The 20,770-nt window shown below is 47.0% G+C and overlaps 2 protein-coding genes across 2 annotated transcripts in view; both read left to right on the top strand.

Annotated features, from left to right (window-relative positions):
* LOC142892105 (FRAS1-related extracellular matrix protein 2-like) overlaps positions 1–804 on the top strand; it is a gene marked incomplete at its 3' end in the record, with an annotated part of 84,238 nt that extends 83,434 nt beyond the window's left edge. The window contains exon 2 of the mRNA XM_076032159.1: positions 216–804. Coding sequence (XP_075888274.1) covers positions 334–804 — 471 coding nt within the window. The remainder of the gene's footprint in view (positions 1–215) is intronic.
* Positions 805–807: 3 nt separating this feature from the next.
* Positions 808–20,770, top strand: part of LOC142891823 (FRAS1-related extracellular matrix protein 2-like) — a 51,816-nt gene continuing 31,853 nt past the window's right edge. Inside the window, exons 1-3 of the mRNA XM_076031681.1 lie at positions 808–5,351; positions 8,216–8,305; positions 19,044–19,190. Of these exons, the coding sequence (XP_075887796.1) occupies positions 830–5,351; positions 8,216–8,305; positions 19,044–19,190 (4,759 nt within the window). The 5' untranslated portion in view covers positions 808–829. The remainder of the gene's footprint in view (positions 5,352–8,215; positions 8,306–19,043; positions 19,191–20,770) is intronic.

Raw genomic sequence — 20,770 nt, 5'->3', positions numbered from 1 at the left:
TCTGTCTGTCCCCGCCCTCCTCTCCCACAACCGGAATGCCCATTGGCGGTAACGCTGAGGGGAACAAGCCCTCGGAAAGCTTCCAATGCGCGCAGCGATGGGCGGTGTTACTTTTACGCAGGATTCCCAGCGTCTGAAGTTAAAACTCCTGCGCGCTATTCTTTCATAGCATGTGCCGCGTCCGGCTGAGTGGATGCGTGGACGCCACCGTGTAGACATCCAGCGGGCGGACCTTCTCCCGAACACCTTGGGGCATTTTCTTTTTTCCATCGCCCCTTTTTAAAGCGTCATCTGACTGTTTTTCGGACAGGTTGGAACTCACCCGCTGCCGAGATGCTGCGCGGACTGCTCTTGTGCTTCTCAGTCGTCGGCTTTGTTTCCCCGCAGCCCGACAGCACGGGATTATTTTACGCGCTGAGGTCCGAACTGTCCGAGGATGCGATCCTGGTGGCCAACAACGGGATCCGCGTGCCGTTCGGGAGATCCGTCTTCGTGGACCCGATCAACGATCTGGTGATTCAGACGCAGCCGGGCGACAGGTGCACCATCACCGTGCTGGACAACGACCCGCTCGCGCAGAGACCGGGGCACCTCTCTCCCAAAAAGTTTCCGTGCGATTTCGGCCCCAACGACGTGACGTACACGCACTACGGCTCCAGGAGTCCGTCCCGAGACAGAGTGAGGCTGCAGCTCAGGTACGACGCACAAACCGAGACCGTTATCATCCCGTTCATGATGGAGGTTGAGGTCATTTTTACGCAGCTGGAGCTAATCACCAAAAACATGCCGCTGACTGTTGACTACGCAGCTGGAGCTAATCACCAAAAACATGCCGCTGACTGTTGACAACTTGAGAGGCGTGAGTAATCCCATTGGTAAGAAGATTTTAGAGTTCACCTATGACAGAGGCTTGTACAAGTGTGCGGTGTCCTCCCTGTCTGGCGGCAGCGCGCTGCCCAGGTACGGGAGGCTCATTGACGAGGGAAAACTTTCCAAGATGATGGACTGCGATGAGTTCACGCAAGCGGGAATCCGTTACGAGCACACGTTTGACCGCAAGTCCCCGAACAGGGACTACGTCCCCATGGTGGTGGAGCTGCACGATAAGGAGGGAAACCTGGTGAAGCAGGAGTACTTCCACCTCATGATTCGCATTAAAGAGGGAGAGGAGAACACCCCCCCTAAACCCAGCTTCGTGTCCATGATGATGATGGAGGTCAGCCAGTTTGTCATGACCGCCCTCACCTCTGATATGCTGGCCGCCGAGGACGCAGAATCTGACCCGGATGAGCTCATTTTTAACATCACCTCTCCCATGTCCTACGAGGAGGGCTACATTGTCAGCACCGACGACCGCAACCTCCCCATCACGTCTTTCTACCAGGAAGACTTGCGTGACCTGAAAATCGCCTACAAGCCGCCCGCTCTGGATTCAGACACCGAGAGGATTTTCCAGCTTGAGTTTGAAGTGGTTGACACAGACGGGGCCGTGTCCGACCCTTTTGCTTTTATGATCGTCGTGAAGCCAATGAACACCATGGCCCCCGTTGTGACGCGTAACACGGGCCAGCTGCTGTACGAGGGCCAGTCCCGGCCTCTGTTCAGCGGCCACAACTTGGAGATCAGTGACGAGGACAACTTGGACGCTGTCACCGTCACGGTGGTGGACGGGCTGCGCCACGGCGACCTCGTGGTCCTGGGCTCTCACAGAAAACTCTTCACACCCGACGACCTCAACGCAGGGGTCGTTGTGTACCAGCATGACGGCAGTGACACATACAGCGACAACATAGTCTTCAAAATGTCAGACGGGAAAAATGAAGTGGAGTTTCTCTTTCCCATCACGATCATCCCCACCGATGACGAGCCACCCATCATAAACGCCAACACTGGCCTGGTGCTCTTCAAAAATCAGATGATGCCCATCTCACCCCTCATGCTCAGCGCTTCAGATATTGACTCTGAGGACTCAACTATTAAATTCACCATCATCCCGCCTTTCTCTACAATTGGCACAGTGCTCCTGAGACAGTCAGATGCCCCAGAGGACCCATCCTCCTGGAAGTTTAATGCTGAGGATGAGATGTACGAGAAGGAGGTGACAGAGTGGCTCCAGAAAGATATTACAGATGGGAAGCTGTTTTACAAGCACACAGGCCCCCATAACACCGATACAGTCATGGGTCAGTTTGTTTTTAATGTTCAGGATGATAACGACCCACCTAATGAGTCAGGAGAAAGTTTGTTTGTGATCCGAGTGCTGCCCATAGATGACGTGCCCCCTGAACTGTTCCCTGGCACCACTCTGCAGTTGACTGTTGAGGAGTACAAGCTCATTCACTTGAGCAAAGAAGTTTTGCGCTACACTGATATGGACTCTGAGGACCGTGATCTTAAGTACACAATTATCCAGCCCCCGACAGACACAGACGAAAATAACCCTGTTTTGTTTGGTTCTCTGGTCCTGACAGACAGCCCTGACACCGAAGTGACAGAATTCACGCAAGCTCAAATTAACCATCACAAGATCTCTTACGGTCCGCCGGACGTGGAGCTCGGAATCACACCTCACATCGTGCAGTTCCGTTACACCGTTGAAGACACAGCTGGGAACAGCGTGGAAGGTTCTTTCACCATCTACCTAGAGCCCGTCAACAACAAACCCCCTCAGATCACCAACACTGGCTTCACTGTGCTCGAAGGCGGCGTGCACGTCATCGCCGCCACTGAGCTGGACGCCAGCGACCTCGACACGACGAGTGATCACATTACATTCACTCTGAGTCAGCTGGCTAAGCACGGCCAGGTGCAGGCTGATTCCGCAGACCTTGAGAAAAATGGCGTTTTCAGACTTAAGGATATATCAGAGGGGAAAATATCATACATCCACAGTGGGGAGGAGACGGTCAGTGACGAGTTTCAGCTGGACGTCAGCGACGGCATACACGTTGTCACGGTGACGGTCAAAGTTAACGTGAGACCTGTCGATGATGAAACCCCAACCGTCAGCCTGCCGGCGGGAACAATCGGCTCTCACATGGATGTGCTGGAAAACGGAGCCACAGAGATCACAACTAATGTCATCCAAGGCCACGATGACGACACAGACGATCTCCAGCTGACCTTTATCGTGGAGGACCCTCCAACTCTGGGCGAAATACTGGTCAAGGGAGTGCCCTCCACTAAATTTACACAGGCCGACATGATCAACGGCGTGGTGGTGTACGCGCACACGAGTGGCGAAATCGGCCTTGCCTCTCAGCGGGACGGTTTCAATTTGACCCTGACAGACATGTCGGACGACTGGACTGTCGGCGGCAACAGGGTCACCGGAGTGCAAGTCCGTGTCACCATCCTGCCTGTTGACAGCCAGGCTCCTGAGGTCGGCGTCGGGATTCAGTTCAGTGTCATTGAAGGGGAGAAATACAACATCGGCCCTCAGCACTTGGATGCTGATGATAATGACACTCCGACGGATGATATCCTTTGCACAATCATTGTCCAGCCCACTGTCGGCTATGTGGAAAATATATCCCCTGCCCCAGGCTCTGAAAAGTCCAGATCAGGAACAGCTATCAGTGCTTTCACCATTAGAGACATCAGAGAGAGAAATATCTACTATGTGCAGAGCATTCACAAAGGGGTTGAGCCAGTTGAGGACAGGTTCACATTTAGGTGCTCTGATGGCATCAATTCCTCAGAAAACCATTTCTTACCGATCGTAATCATTCCAGTGAATGATGAAAAGCCAGAGATCTTTTTGAGAGAGATAGTAGTGATGGAGGGGATGAACATAGTTATAGATACTCCCATCCTGAACGGCGCTGATGCTGACATTCCACCCGAGGAGCTTGTGTTCATCATCTCTAAGCCCCCAAAACATGGTGCAATTTTAAACCAGCTCCCCACCGGCTCAGTTTTGGTGACTAATTTCACTTTAGAGCAGATTCGGGAGGCATCGAGTATTATTTATGAGCACGATGACTCAGAGACAACAGAGGACAGCTTTGATGTCACTCTGACTGATGGAAAATACTCAGTGCAGAAAACAGCCATGGTTTTGATCATTGCCGTTGATGATGAGACACCCAGAATTCTAATTAACGATGGGCTGGAGGTGGAAATCGGGGAGACCAAAGAAATAAATGACAAAGTGCTTAAAGCAACAGATTTAGACTCCGATGATGAATCTCTCACATTTATCATCCGCTTCGGGCCAAGCCAGGGTCTCCTGCAGAGAAAAACCCCATCCGGGGCTCTTGAAAACATCACACTCGGCATGAATTTCACACAAGCGGAAATCAGCGCCGGACTTCTTGTTTACACACACAAAGGTCAGGAGGGAGTCCGGGACTTGGTCAAATTTGACATCACGGACGGCATGAACCCGCTAATTGATCGCTACTTCTACATCTCGGTGGGAAGCATAGACGTGGTGTTCCCTAATGTGGTCAACAAAGGTGTGTCTCTGAAGGAGGGTGGCCGAGTGACCCTGACCACAGACCTTCTCAGCACCTCTGACCTCAACAGCCCTGACGAGAACTTGGCCTTCACCATCACACGGGCTCCTGTCAGGGGCCACTTGGAGTGCACAGACACTCCCGGGATTCCCATTGTGTCTTTTACCCAACTCCAACTGGCTGGCAGTAAGATTTACTACATCCACACGTCGGATGATGAGGTGAAAATGGACAGTTTTGAGTTTGAAGTCACAGACGGATACAATCCCATTTTTAGAACTTTCAGAGTCTCTATCGTGGATGTCGACAACAAGAAACCTGTCGTGACCGTGAATGGCCTGGTGGTGGCAGAAGGCCAGATCAAGCTGATCACGCCATTTGAGCTCACAGCTGAAGACCAGGACACCAGAGAGAAGCTGCTGAAATTTACTGTCACACAGCTGCCTGTTCACGGTAAACTCCTCTACAACGGCTCCACGCCCATCACCAGCTTCACAAAACAAGACCTCAACGAGAACCTCATCAGTTACAAACACGACGGGACCGAATCCCCAGAGGACTCCTTCTCTTTCACCGTCACCGATGGCACGCACACTGACTTCTATGTTTTTCCCGACACTGTGTTTGAGACCAGGCGTCCCCAAACCTTGAAAATCACCATTGTGGCGCTTGATAACGGCATCCCCCAGATTGTGGTGAATAAAGGGGTTCCCACACTGAAGGTCTTGGCCACAGGTCACCTGGGGTACCCCATTAGCCCCAAAGTGCTCCGGGCAGAGGACAGAGACAGCAACCCTGCCTCCCTGCTCTTCCACATCACCACCCCACCTAAACATGGCTACATCATCAACACGGGACAGGGAAACAACTCCATCGACACATTCAGCCAAGGTAAGGTCTGACAAATAGAATGCTTCACATTTTAATATAATAGATTATTACAATAATATTATCTGGGAACAAAACATTTTTTGTTGTATTTTTGCATCGAGCCGCCTCTTTGGTTTAAGAGATTTATTTTTGATTATTTTTTAATCAAATATGTTAAATGTCCCACTGTGTGAAACAGTGATCTCTACTCACAAAAAAAATGTGCAAGTTTATGATACTTTTTATGTTCTATCTATCTGCTGAAGATCGATCTTAATTTATGGAGTAATGATTATTCATATGTGTGACAAGTGCAGGTTTGGGAATTTCAATAGTTAATTGGGGGGCCTGATTTAGATGTGCCTTGCTCATCAAATCATAATTAGCAGACCCAAGTTAGAGAGTGATGTTTTGCGCAAATGTCTCGTAGACGGTGAGAGATGAATAATTTATTATTTCTGCTCCTCTGGGGAGATGTTCTCATCTGATGTTCCCTACTGTGGTTTGTTAAATGAAGCAAGCCCAGGGTAGAAGATCATGTGAAAAGGTCAGGGCAGATCTTTTAGGTGACAGGATGGTATTTAAGCTGAAGTGTTAGCCTGGATTTGTTTGCACCTATGAATTTTGACCAATTAGCTGGAAATGTGCATTTTAAATTCTCATAAAATAACCAAATATGTATATTTTGCACGCAAAACTCTTTGTGTGTGCCTCCTGAACTATGAATTTGCAAACATTTTTGCTTGTGTGCATGTCTGTCAATTGATATTTATGGATCCGGAGAACAATGCCTCTGATTGAGGTTTAAAGCCACGCAATCAATGCTGTGTTTCACACCACACTGAGGCAATTATGTGAACAAGCAGGCAAAATTCACCTGCTTTTGCCCAAACCTTGCATAAGCACAAACACAGACGTGTGTGAGAGTTCCTCAGGCTTCAAGAGACGGACATGGCGTCTGAAAATAGTGAGACAAATGTGGCAGGAAAGTGCCAGGAAGAGGGGATAGTGAGCAAAGTAAAGTGGGAAGGAAGGCAAATGAGGCAGGAGAAGATAGTGGAGTGGGTGGTGGCTGGGGGGAGGAGGGAGGATGGGGAACGAGGAAAGGAAAGAGGGCATGAGAGAGTGACTGGGATGGAGCAAGCAGGGTCGTCAGAAGACTCAGTCAGGTGAAAGAGACAAGACCTCTCTCCTTATTTACTCGCCCTATTTCCAGGGTACATCCCGCAAGACTTTCTCCTTAAATATTTTATAAACATTGTGCCAGTGGTTTACTGAGTGTTGACTTTATAGTTGCAAGGTCCTCTGGTTCAAGACTTAGTGACACTGCGCCCCATGCCACCTACTGTTCTGATTTCCCCCTAGACTGAAGCGGGATCGGTACTTGCTAATATGGAATAATAATTGTTTATTCCAAAAGAGAAGAGTGTTCTCATAGAAAAAAATAAAATGAAGGCCCAATGTGTAGGATTTAAAGGCACCCATTTGTGTGAAACATGATTGAAAAGAAGGTACTGTACACACGTGTTTTTAGTTGGATAACTTTAGAAAAAAAAAAAAAGCTGTTTTCTTTTTCTTTTCTTTTATGTATTTCTGTTTCCGTTGAGAATGGTTTCACTGGTAGGAAGGTGGCCAAGAATGTGGATCTGTTTTTGCATGTTTGTACGCTTCCCGCTGCTTTAAGGAAGATACAAGTCCAGTGGGAAATAAGAAAGCAGGCCCCAGAACACTATTGTTTTTATTTGATGTATGCTTTCTCACCATTGCATGCCACTAAATCTTGCACACTGTGCCTGGAAATGCGTGATGGCAACATGGGTTTTTGTTCACATCCCCCCCCAATAGTCGGGTTGAATGAGAGGTGAAAATGACAGGAAGCAAGCAAAGAGCTTGGAGATGTGTCCGTGCCAGGAGTCAGGGGTTTATACTTTTATGAACCTCCGTCCTCTAACATCTATTATTGAAGGAGGTGGTTCGCAGGGGCCAAGCCCTCTCACAGCCTCAATGATTTTTCTGCACCACCGTAAGACTTTATTGGAAAAAAAAAAAACACCGTGAGAGGATGTTAGGGTGGGGGGAGGCAGACAAAAATGCACACGCAGCCCTGTAATCCCAGGAGTTTGCAAAAAACAGCTGTTGAAGTGGAGGTGGACAACACAAATCCTGTTCTTAACATTCTTATCCTCGTCTGTCATTAAAAAAAAGAAAAAGATATAGTGTCACCTGTTCTTTTTTTCCTTTCTTTTTGCTGGGCTGATGAGTCTAAGAGAGGCTCAAACACTTCCTGTTGGTTCAGCTCGAGCCGCCTTGAATTCAAATCCTCGGCCTTTATCGCCCGGGATTACGGATGCATGACTTTCAGAGCGCTCTCTCTGGTCGAAAGTTGTTCATGCTGAGCACCGATAAGGAAGCGAATCAGTGCGATGCTGGAGACCTTCTTTGTTACCGCGGCTGATACGTGGCGCTGCAAGCAGGACAGCGTCCGTCTTTGAGCGAAATTCTGTGTTTGATGAAGCCATAAAGCCCCCATTCAACTTCAAAGAGTGTTTGAAACATATTTGGTGACCAGCGTGTGTGTTTATTTTTTCTTCTTCTTCATGGTATTAATATGCTAATTATTTCATAAATATAAATTATTTTTTTTCCATTGAAATCTTGATAAAGGCAAATTTCTCCATTAAGCAGTGCATTATCTTGCGATCAGCATGTTTTTAGTTGGAGCAGCACCAGTTTTATCTTTCATCTGACCGCTGATCACAGCCCTTATCTTAAAGTTCTGAACAGACCCTATTTCTTTCCTTTAATTTTCTTAAGAACTTTTGCCTTTTCTGTTTTGACGTCGTTTGCTCTGCGTTGTTTTAATTTGATGGCTTTTGTCATTGCAGCTGATATCGATGACCTGAACATCTGCTACGTGTTGCGGCCTGAGGAAAATGCCACTTCTGATCTCTTCCACTTCTCCATCGAGGACAATGGTGAGATTTCGCTCTCTCCCCCCTTTCGCTTCTCCTTTTTTAATATTGACTTTCCCGCTGCAGAGGCAGAAAGGTCCAGAACATATTGCCGAATGACATTTCAACAAAATGTTAAAAGATACAAAGTGGCTTAAGGTTTAGATGAAACTGCCATTTTTAGGAGGGGCGCGACATGCGCTCGCTAACCTTTTGGACTCGTGTCCTCGGGTGAATCTGTCTTGTCGAGTAGATGTCAGCAAAAAAGAGAATTGCTCATTACATAACACTCTGAGCTACGAGACGTCATATTTCAGATGAGGAGTTTCATGTTGATTGTTCATGGCGGGAAACTTTATCAAAGAGCGTTTTTCATATTTCTGTTGTTTTCAGTCAGGGTCTTGACCTGAATGACAGCCAACGCTTTGACTGACTTTGGATGTCACTTACCGACTTTAGATCTAACTGACTCAATTTAATTAGTCCTTCCTTCAAGCGGGGACGCACCGTTCAGAGCAGAATATCAATATCTGACAACATTATTTTGAAGGGAAGTCATTTATTTATCTGATACCTTTTGCACTTGCACCCGGGCTGATAACGTACTGCGCCCATCAAAGACAGGAAATTTGTGTAGGGCTCTTGCAATAGATCCTCTTTACTTTCATTCCTGTCTTGTGACAGGATGATTTGTTCTTATTGAAAAGCAATCACGCCAGCGCGCTTTGTACATCACAATAAGTGACACCTGAGCGGTAGACGGTTTCTTCGCCACCCTTGTTACTGGAGCCCTGAGCTTCTTTAGTTAAGACAAGAAATCAATATTTCTGAAATGCATCAATAATTGTGTCAGAAAAAATTGAGAACATGCAAAAGAAAACCCATACATTATGCGTTATGTGTGTTATAAATAGTTCTATTAATAGAAAGCAGGGCAAGATAAGGCAGCCATTCCTGAGTCAGTACATGTCTGGATTTCTTATTAAAGAAATAAATTTCCGTCTCTTAATGCTCACATAAAACCTTCACACTGTGGTTTAAGTGTCACGGCCGCAGAGCCTCAATTCCCTGGTCAAACGTTTTCTCGGTAGAAGTTGGGCTCCTTTTTATGTCTCCTCTTATTGAACCAACCTGGTGGTGATTCCTCTGCTGTCTGCTGCCACTCGCACACAAAACGCAGGTTAATTAAAAATTTTCTGGTTCCCACCGCAGCCCTGTATTACAGCGGTGAGCGTCTGCATTTATATGAAAGCACAATAAATGTGCCACGTTGTCCTGTCAAAGCAGTAATAGCGGCACGTTTGGTGCGTTTCTGCCTGGATGGCTATTTAAAAAAAAGAATGAGCTGCTCCTGCTTTATGGTAACTTGCACGTAAAGGTGCGGAGTGACTTCACGTCTCCGACAGACTCTCATTCTGTCCACATTTCTCCTGTATGTTCAGATGGGAGGGTGCTGCATTACGGCGAGGCACTCCCAGCGTGACTGATGTACAGCCTCGTAAGCCTCCAATCATTGAGATATTTATATTTAATGGAGTTTGCAGCTAAATCTTCAGACACACTCTGAGAAACGTGGCTGAATAACACTTTGCCTCTGAATTAATTACAGGCCTAAATGACTGTGTAGCTCTCCTTGAGTCACATTTATTTAATGGGGCATGCAGCCGCAATGGGATTTTACAGCTCTGTTGAAATAATTGAACTATTGCGCGCCTTAAATACGCATGATCAGCGATTCAATAAGCCTTTCTCATTACACAAGTAGACAGACATGCATTGCACACGTCAGCTTCAATGGATATTTGTGGAGGGTTTGGCCCCACATGCATTTCTTTCTCACAGCGAAGTGTTGCTTCTGCCATGATGCTGATGCGTTGGGAAACAAGCGCTAATGTAAAATGTGATAACACTTTGTTGTTAATGACCATAAATAGATCATCAAAATAATAAAAGTTAATGTCAAAGTGATTACTCTTGCCACTTTTTCATGGTACTTCAGTTTGAGTTTGTGGTAAAAAGAAAAAAAAATGGTCACAGAGCTTCACAACAAGAAAACAGGAATTGCACAGGATGTGAGCAAGACATTCTTAATGTAAAAGTAGGCCGCTACGCTTACCTATGCATTACAAGAACTGTTAAAAGCTCGTATCCAGATGTGCTCCGGTACGCTCTGGCAAACAATCCCACACACGCACGCACAGCAGAGCGCAGAGGGGTAGCCGTGGGCTAAGAGGCGCTCAGGCCTCCAGCACAAAGAGGATGTTTGATATTTAAGAGCCCAAGTAGAATTGTCGGTAATGAGAGCCCTGGGTGTTGGAGCCGGGCAGAGCTTCGGGGGCTGCCACTGGTAATTACATGGCCCTATTACAGGCTCATCTACAAGGGGAAGAGTGACAGGAAGCACATTCTGTCTCAGGTTAGGAACAGCTGCGGCCACTATTGTTAATTGTAAAGCACAGTTTCCCAGGCTTCTCTTTAGCTGTTAGGTGGGATGTTGGGCTAGTTATAGTGCAGCCAAGGCAACGAGTCACGGGTGACAATGAGACGCACCGAGAGGTTGTCAAAACATAAAGAAAATAGCGTGAGTGCCCGTCTAACCTAGCACGCCAGAGGGAGCAGATATATCGTGTGCATCCATGTTGTAAAGAGTCCACAGAAAGAATTTAGGAAGAGGAAGCAGGAGGACCAGACACATTTGTGAAGCCCCATATTAGTCACCTTCCTATAGGTAGCTGGTGTGAAACTGAACTCTCCAAATTCAATTGAGTGTAAAGCAGAGATGTTGTTCACTGAGAGAAGTCTTTTTGTCTTCCTCTAATGTGTGTCCACTTCAGTAGCCAGCACTGCAGAGGCATCCATGATCATCTTTTTCAGCTGTAACCAGTGTTTTACAAAACGTCATAGCTTCTCTTTCTTCCTTGTCCTTCCTTGATTTTTTTAAAGCAGCTTGTCACTTGACTGCCACTTTTTGCTTTGTGAACCGTTAATTGAGAAGCGGATTGTTGTGGAAGACAGGCAAGGTGGATGTCCAGATATGGTCGAATCCATGTGGCCACGCAGAGATATTTGAATGGTAGAATTTTCTCAGATTTGGTGGGACAACCCACAGTTCTTCATCTTAACACAATTCAATTTAAGCGACTCGCTCTTGTGGATATGGCACCATTCCTGTGCATGAAACCAGCTGATAAAACAGAGTTACTGTGACACTTGCTGGAAACGTGGCCAATCATTTCATGTGTGGAACTTTCTTTTTTCCACATTGCCATTTCAAAAGACAAACTCTTCCATCCACATCTGAGCCGCGAAACAAACACCTCAGAGACGGATGATTCAAAGCCAGGACCAAAGGAAAACTGATGCTCTCCGCATGGCTGGATACCACCCAGGGTAAATGCAGGAGATGTTTTAAACATTCGTGCACAGAAGAAGAAGGCAGCAATTTCCCCCTCAACCTCTTCTCCTCTCATCTGCTCTTCTGTCTGCGTGCTCCTTCCTCCACCTCTTGCAAGTCTGTCGTTGGAAGCGGGAGGGAAAGGGAGAGAACAAAGACTAAGCTCGCATGAAAGGAATAATTTCATCCAAACTCCACTTTGTGTCAACACGCAGCTGCAGCATATCAGTATATAGATGCATCTTTTGTTTCTGGTCTTTTAACGCCAATAAATCCCCTTGGAATGTTCCCTGCACCTTCTGCAGTCTATATTGCAGAACTACCCAATTACTGTGGATGTTCCCTACAAGGGCACCAGTGCTTCTTGATTATGCACGTTGTGATTGGGTGCTGAGAGTGGAGCTTCTGTTCTGGTTGTTGTTCTTGAAATTCTCTTCGAATTTAGCCTTAGCCTTTTTTTTCCTGTTATGTAATAAACAAAGAAGCCAAAATAATTTATGTTTGCCGGATAAGAGAAATTGGAAGTGATGCAGTTAGTTTTTAACATTGCAATGAGTCACACAGGCACAAAAAACTCGGTGAATGCAAATGGGACCATCCATTTTCAGAGACATCTGGGTTTCCTCGAAACTCTGCAAGTGGGAACCTTTGAACGCGTTTCAAAACAGCAAACAGAGACGCGCGTTATATAATGAGGTCCTCCAATGCGCCATTTAAGTGACAGCTCACCTGAGTTCAGACCTGGAACAATGACTTCAGGCTTAAGGTGGCTGTTGCCATGGCCACAAATGGTGCAAGTTAATCCTGCAAAGTTTTACCCACCTGCTGCAGAATTGCAAAGTGATAATGCATCACGGTGCAGCAGCACCGGCTTACACACAATCTGACATGTTCTGCTCCGGCTCTGGTGGAGGATTCTCTTTGTCTGTCATTATTCAGGAACTTACTGTCACTTACTTCTCCAAGGGCCCGGCTCTCCTCCCCTTCTCCTCCTTCTCTCACTGTCTGTCGCTCTCAGATCTCCCTGCGCTTTTTTTTATTCTTTGTTTTAGGCATTTTTTTCTCCCCTCTTCCAGCACCTGTCTGCATTGCATTTTGCTCCTCGTCGTTATTTTCGTCTTCCTCCTTCTCTCAGCAACCGTGGCCCCCTGTCTGGTTGAGTTTAATCCCCAAACGCGTTTTTGCAGCTTTTTATTGTGCCGAGCGTCGACTCAGTCCCAGCCGCCGCCATTCAGTTTCCGCTGTCACACCCTGCCTGTCTTTTCTTCTTCTTCTTTTTTTCGTCTGTCCTCGCCTTGCCACGTTTGTCTGTCAGCGTCGGCACTGACGGATCTCTCTGTTGGAGGATTACAGCACGTTTTGGCCCTCGCGAGTGTCACGCGCGATGATCTGCATCTCATCAGAGGCTCGAGATGAGCGTGTGGGACTTGTTGAGGGATGTAAAGGGGCTTTTCATCGCGTTAATCATCTCTGATGCCGCCCGTCTCAGTGTTTGACAGCCGACACGCGGCGTGTAAACAGGCAGGCGTGACCAAACAGCCTCTAATCTGGAGGATAAACAGGGAAAAATAGTATGCAACTTTGAGCTAAAATGTTGAGAAATTTTAATTATACAACACATTGTTCTCTTTCAAATGCATTGCTCCAAATGCACTGCAAACGTGTACTGAAGCATGCGCAAAAGTGTGTTTAATATTGAACATACTTAATGGACATTTAGTAAATATTTTAACTGCATAAGCAGTAAAATCGGCAATTGTTCCTTAATTTGCATTCCTCTGCTCTCATCGCAGTGTAAAATTTAGCAGCATTAAAAAGCCTTAAAATAGTCTGAACCATAAAAACACACACACACACACACACACACACACACACACACACAAGCCTTAACATTGGAAAGCAAAACAAACATTTTACAGCTGGGCATTTATTTTTTTTTTACTTTTCGGCGACCATGACCGTGTGGAGTAGAAATAAAAAGTTATGAGACCTTTTTGTTCCCGCGGGTGCCGTTAACCACCTTGAGATACCGTTGTGACGGCGCAGTGGTAAATATTTAATTGGCTGTGAGCATCCGGAGTGATGGACGTGCCGCAGCTCCTCCCGAGATGAGTTCACACCGGAGAGAAAATGCTTTTAGCTTCCTCTAGCAGGAAAAGACTCCCCAGTCTCACTCACTCTCTCTCACGTACATACACGTGCGCACGCACACACGCACACACGCACACACACGCACACATGTACACACTTCACCTCAAGGAAGCCGCTGTTTTTCATTGTCCTCGGGCCTCGTTCCCCTCAGCGATGCCCAGGGTGCGACACAGCCCCCCCCCCCCCCCCCCCCCCCCCGCAACCCCCACCCCCCAACTTCCTCCTGCAAATCATTGACAAAACATTTTGGCTATTAAGCACATCGCAGAGAAACTTCAAAAGTGTCTCTGTTCCGCCGAGCCGCGAGTCACTTTCATGATCGAGGTCGCTTAAGGTGTTTGTGCGACGCAGCGATGCCCAGCGGCTCTTGTAGGCAGGAGGCGATACCTTATTCTGTCAGAGGGAACTTTTTTTTATTTCCTCGGGGTGGCAGAGAGGTGGGGGGGGGGGGGGGGGGGGGAGTAGGTGGAAGGAGGGGCGCTCATCATTCCCTCTTTTGCTCCGGGCAAGCGCACAAGTGCACGTATCACATATTCAGCAGCGCCGTTCTTCCCGCAGTTTTGTCGGCCGTGTGCGCTGACCCGTCAAACAGACGGAATGAATAAATAATGCAACACACACACACACACACGTACACACTGTGGAAAGGGGACAGCTCAGGCGGTCAAAAGGCACTTGATCCTGGTGAAATACCTCCTTTACATTGCAAGAAAATAAAGAACGAGGAGAAATCCAGGACATGAAACAAAGTTGAAATGCTCCTTTTGCCGGCCCTGTTTCTCAAGCATTAGCATGACTCACACGGCTGGGTAAAGAGAGTTTGCCGTCTGATTTGGGAACAAGGAGCACTTGAAAAATCACTCAGTCTGCAGTTGGCTTTTTTTTTTCTCTTTTTAAAAAGAGCAACGGAAGCCAAGACATCAGAAATTGAGTGTGTGACGCCGCCGCCTGCCTGCGCGCTGCTTCCCACTGTTCCCTGTTTGCCGCCGCCTTTTGAGATGTCAAACATGAGACGCGAGTGAAAAAGAAAACGGAAAGGCAAATTCGACTGTTTGTTTGAATTTCCGTGTTTCGGCAAAAAGGACAATGAAAAAGGTCTCTCCTCGGCTGGGGCAGCGCTGCGAGTGCCGGAGTCGGCCGAGAGCGACGGATCTTTGGTGAGCGGATCCTCCTCCGCACCCGGGGAGTCGTCCCAGCCGAGGCCGACTGCCTGGGAGGCGCAGCGGAGCGCAGAGTGCCTCCTAATCTTTGTGATCCGTCTGGCCACTGGTTGCGCACATGCAAATGTTAGCGCAGTGCCTGCCTGCCTGCTGCGCATCTGTCAGAACAAGCTGAAAGGAATAGAAACGTCCTGGGGGGAGGATGAGACAGCTGTGGTTTGTCAGCCATCCGAGAAAAAACAGGAAAACTTCCTACAGCCAGGCACTGATGTCAGGTGGAGGCTGCGTGGGCCCCTCACTGCTGAGATACCATCAAGCCCAGGCACTTTGCACTGTTTGTTGCAAAGCAGCTCATCGCCGACAGGGTGAATACCAGATTCAGTGGCTTTTTTCCTTCTTTCCTTCCTTCTTTCCGCCCTCTCTCCCTCCTTCCTTCCCTCCATCCTTCCTTTCACTTTCCCATTCATTCCTTCCTTTCTTTCTTCCTTCCTCCCTCCCTTCCTCCCTACTTTCCTTCCTTCCTCCCTTCCTTCCATCCTTCCGTCCTTTCTTCCTTCCTTCCGTCCTCCCTCCTTTCTTCCTTCCTTCCGTCCTTCCTTCCTTACCTCCTTCCTTCCTTCCTTCTTCTCTCTCTTTCTCCTTTCCTTCCTTCCTCCCTCAGTTCCTTCCTTCCTTCCTACTCCCCTTCCTCCTTTCATTCCTTTGTTCCTTTCTTTCCTTCTACTCTCCTTCCCATCCTCGCTCCCTTCCTTCCTTCCCTCCTTTCTCCTTTCATCCTTCATTCCTTCCGTCCTTCCCGACTTTCTGTAAAGTTTCTCAGTTGTTCCTCTTACTCTTCTTCTTTTTCCGTGGCGAAACAGATCATCATTGTTTTTGTTGGTTGCGCATTCCCGTTGGCTGCCATTTGCACGGGGAGTTGGGGACTGGCATACAAAAGGAGTTGGGAAGGCAGATGGAGATGTAACAGTGAGAGAAGGGCCGCGCCGGCAGCAGAATAGATGTATCGAGCAGCAGACGGCGGCAACGTCTTGCTGTGAAAAAAGTGCCTTTTCATTTGATATTTTTTGTTGGAGGGAGACAGGGGGGTGTGGATGGATCAACTCTGAGACACAAAGTGAGGATTATTCAACATTTGTTTGAAAAAAGAAAAATAGAGAGAGGTACGATGCACATTTTCACACCCCGTGAAGTTTGAATCGAAAAGCTTCTTGTTGAAGAGAATTTTCCCCCAGGTTTTGTTGGTGTTGGCTGGTCGGCTTAGCACAAAGACGTGAAACCACATGATGAACAAGTGCACTTCCTTCCTATGACGGTTGGACCAGTGTCATTTTCAGGACATGTAAAGATTTAATACGGCAAGTTGAGAAACGGGGACTGCTGTCAGGCTGCCAGGCAGCTGTTTTATCTAGATTTGTTGTGCTGCATGGTGACCTTTTGCAGCCTGCAGCGCGTATTTATGGCTCCTTGAACCTAATTCATATTGTCGGACAGACGTGTGTGTGTGTGTGTGTGTGTGTGTGTGTGTGTGTGTGTGTGTGTGTGTGTGTGTGTGTGTGTGTGTGTGTGTGTGTGTGTGTGTGTGTGTGCGTGCGTGACATACACTGTAAAACAGCAGTAAAAAAGGTACAGAGACAATTTTGGGCCAGAAAGCCAGTTTTACACTGCACTTGCAAGATTGTTAAATACTACATACACACACACACACACACACACACACACACACACACACACTATTTATTTATATTTATTTATTTATTCCTTTATTTATTTTAAGTATAAAAATCTCTGTGGGGTAACTGATTGAATATTCAGTTTTGTCCACAGGGCTTCACCAACTGCTGAGAAAACATATTCAAAGACTTACTCCTTTATTAGCTTGTAAGTAGACCACCCACTGAGCAGTTTTGAGTCCGTGGCGATGCTTAAACTGGATCAATAAGAGCCCAAAACATCAAATCATTCACTAATGTTTGGGCCAGAAAACATTAACCAGGCGTTTAAAGAGCTAATGTGATGAATGGACTCGGATCTGTAACAATGTTCTGGTTCAGTTGCAAGTTGTTGTTTTTTATTATTATTTTCATTTCTCAGGGGGCAATAGATGGGAACTCAAATAGACGTTATCTGAGTGTGCGACCGTGCGTGCGACAGGGCTTCAAACGAACGCCACACTGGCCGTCTATTAAAAACACATTTAAGTTGCACTTCAGCTCCGAATATTAGTCGGCCGTCAGCCCAAAACTATAAATTTGATTCTGTATCACCGGCCAGCATCAAAGTGTTTCTTTGTATTTCTCAGGATGTCCTGCTCCTTCAGATTGTTATTTTTCTTTTCTTTATTTTTGTGTACAGGAACTGTGATCTCTAATTGGTTAAAAAAAAGAAAAGAAAGTGAAGAGGGAAAAAAAAAACGTGGCAAGTTTTTGTTTGTAAAGCCTTTGAACGGGGGTGCAAAGTGAATTTAGCTCTATTGAGGATGATTTCAAAGCTGCTTTTCTGTATGGTCAGCACATGTGAGAGGCCTTTTATCCTTTAAAGAGGAGTGAGACACTCTGAAGCCAAATGACTCAGATCCCTATTGTCTGGGCACAGCTGCTACACACACACACACACAGGCGCGCAGACTGACACATACACGCGAGCGCCCAGAGATTGAGCGTTTGCTGTGTTTACTCTCGGCATCTGAGATAAAAGTCAAGGTTGCATTGCAGTCGGTATCGGAGAGTTTGTTTTTTCTGCATTTGTGTGTGTGTGTGTGTGTGTTCGTGTGTGTGTCAGCAGAGCCTGTACCCTGCCTACAGGCGTTTGAAGAATACACGGGCTCTGATTATATTTGCTGTCTCCCCACCTCGACATGTTGCTCAGTCCGCCGAAGCGAAGTGCCTTGAACTTTTCACCTCGGCTTTAATCCCCCTGCGGGTGTCAGAGCTTCTCTCCGACAGAAGAGCCGCCGCGCCTGCGTCTCCTCTTTTTGTATGATTTATTGATCAGTATCACAGTGCAGGACGCTGCGATGGTCAGGGTGACGCTCCTGTGCCCTTTTCACCGCTACTGTGCCCTGGGCATTTTTTTTTTGTCTTGTTTTTTCTTTGTTTTACGACCAACAGAGGACAAACAGTTCAGAAAAGCGGAGCTAAACGAGATTCCCGCTTGCACGTGTGTGCTTCCGCCTGCCGGTGCGACGCACACGCACACGTGCACGCCTGTTCAAACGTTTGATTTGGCATTGGCAGGCGTGCGTAGCGAGGCATTGTCTCTCGCTGCACAAAAGCAGAGAAGAACAGAAGCCCAGTTCCCCTCCTCTTCTTTTATTCCAGCCACTACAATTAGCCCTTTTCTCCACCGCGGAACTTTATCCCCTACTGCAGCTCACACGCACACACACACACACACACACACACACACAAATACAGCATCCTTCCTGTCCACTTGTTGGAATTGGACGCTGTTAAGCACTTCTATTTGCCCGGCTAACAAGGCCATTCACACTGCAAGGCCCTGTTTAATAAGGCTGATTGCCCAGCTCGCACAAGATGATCCTGTTGTAGTGGCAGGAGGAGGAGGAGGAGGAGGAGGAGGCGGAGGTGTGCAAGGAGGAGGAGGAGGAGGAGGTCAACGAGGTAAACCTGGTTTAAACACATGGGGTCGTTGTTACATATAGGAAGGTGGGGATGAGGTTCAGTTCGCTCACTATCGTTCAGCAGCAGATGTGAAGAGGTTTGGGGCTGTGCTGCCGACGTAATTAAAGCACTTTCTCTTCATTACAGTTTTACAATAATGAAATGAGAAACAATCGATAATAGCGGTGGTAAAACTCAGGAGTTGCTTTTTAACTGATCAACAGCTTCATTCCACAAGCGCTCAGAATGTTAAGCTGCTGATCCGGAGAAGCTCACACTTTGCACCTTCATCGGAATTCAACATTTTCAGTTTTAGCTAACTAATTTTTCTCTCACTATGCCACTTTCACTGTGCACTTTATATCACAGGCCGCTGCTGTTGACGATCCACTGCAGTTCCTACAATTTGTGCATACACATTTTTCCATTTTCTGCAGGTGGGAATAAGCTGAAGGGGCAGCTTTTCCGCCTGGACTGGGTGTGGATCTCCCTGGAGAAGGAGTACTACGTGGTGGACGAAGAAGACAAGTTCCTGGAGGTCATTGTGCGGCGCAGAGGATACCTGGGAGAGACGTCGTTCATCGGTCAGTCCACCCGTCTTTTCTCTTCTGTCTCCACCTCTCAGATTGGGAGGCCAGGCCGCCGGACGGATGGCGGCGAGCTCGAGGAAAAATAGAATCACAGTCGTTTGAGATCAGATGGTTTAATCAGCCTGAGGTGGTGCTTGAATTACCATGGCATGAACCATTCAAGGTTTAAGGTGACTCTCTTTTCCCCTGTGGAGCAATTTGATTCACAGCCAGCGGTGAGAAAAACAGACAGGAAGCGGCGCACACAGGCGTCGCCGACACAAGTTGTATGAGAGCGTCCTTTAAAACATGTGTCTCGCACAGTCGCACTTAATATCATAGCACGTAAAGGCACAAGCACCAATTAGCCGTTGACTACAAGCAGCAGTGGGATCGTGGAGGCGCTCAGACTTTTTTCAGAAGTTTTTGTGTTTTGTCTCGTTAAGAATATTTTACAAGTTGCACTTCTGTTAAAAGCATTTTCATCATAACTCGACATCGGTCCTTTTTTTTTTTTAACCCACAACAATTGTCTACAAAATATATGCACAAATGTTAAAGTACCCATATGAAGAAAAATGGGACTCAACCATGTTTTCTAGATTATGCCGCTTTCTTTTTTTCAGCCCAAACCTTAACCTGAGACTGAGGCCAAATTGCAAAATACAGCGTAACGAGATTTATCCTCCAAACCCGATTAATTGTGTTTGGCCTTGATTTATTTTAGGGCTTGCGGCGAAAAAAAAAAAATGAAAATACTTTTCCTGAGTCTGAATCTACTCATTTTGGCCGAGGAAGGTTTCCTTTGCTTCTAACTCACCAGAGAAACAAAGAACGATTTGAAGGTTGATCAAGCAGCAAAGCACTCATTGAAAAATTCCTCTCAATGAGTGCTTTATTTTTCAAGGTGAATACATAATCTGTCACGGTGAGGAAGAAATCACAACAAACAAAAAGCAATAGAAACATGCTCCATTGTCTGTGTATCCACATCGACAATTCTCTCTCCCTCCGGCCCCCACCCTCAAAAAAACCTCCTAAAATAGCCAGCTGTTGTGATCATTGAAGTTATTGTAATTCTGACGGCATTTGCAGCGCAATCGAGGCAATTTGACCCCAGAGCGTATTCGAGTCTGACACATTAGAGTACAATTTCCAATACAGAGGACATTTTTCAGCCTTTTGCGGCTGCAGAACGCACAGAAAATAGAGCCAGTCGATGGGCGACGGTGCGAGTGGCTGCGTGCGAGTGTGGGCGAGTTTGACGCTTCGCTCTCGTCTCATCCGCAGCACAGAAGTACCGTGAGATGACATTCAAGTTCAAGATCAATACAGATATGGATTCGCTGTCCTGGATGGGGTGGGGAGGAGGAGTGGGGGTTCCACACGCCATCAAATCTGCCAGACATGCTGATGAAAGTTTTGGGGAGGGAAGCTTTCTCTCCTCGTCCTCTCGGTGACGACGGAAGAAAGCCGCTTTTATGTGTCATTTCGGATCAGAGCCGCTCTCCAAATGCAGCTTATTGTCACTTTAAAGTCGTTGTTCATCTGCATACGACTCTGGTGAAATGTCCTCACAGTTGCAGCAGCAGCTG

Source organism: Nelusetta ayraudi, unplaced genomic scaffold (assembly GCF_046127955.1).
Source record: "Nelusetta ayraudi isolate G7.1 ecotype Tasmania unplaced genomic scaffold, CSIRO-AGI_Nayr_v1 ptg000033l, whole genome shotgun sequence".
Classification (NCBI taxonomy): Eukaryota; Metazoa; Chordata; class Actinopteri; order Tetraodontiformes; family Monacanthidae; genus Nelusetta; species Nelusetta ayraudi.
Note: the sequence above shows the minus strand (reverse complement) of the source record. Positions and strands in the feature narration are given on the sequence as shown.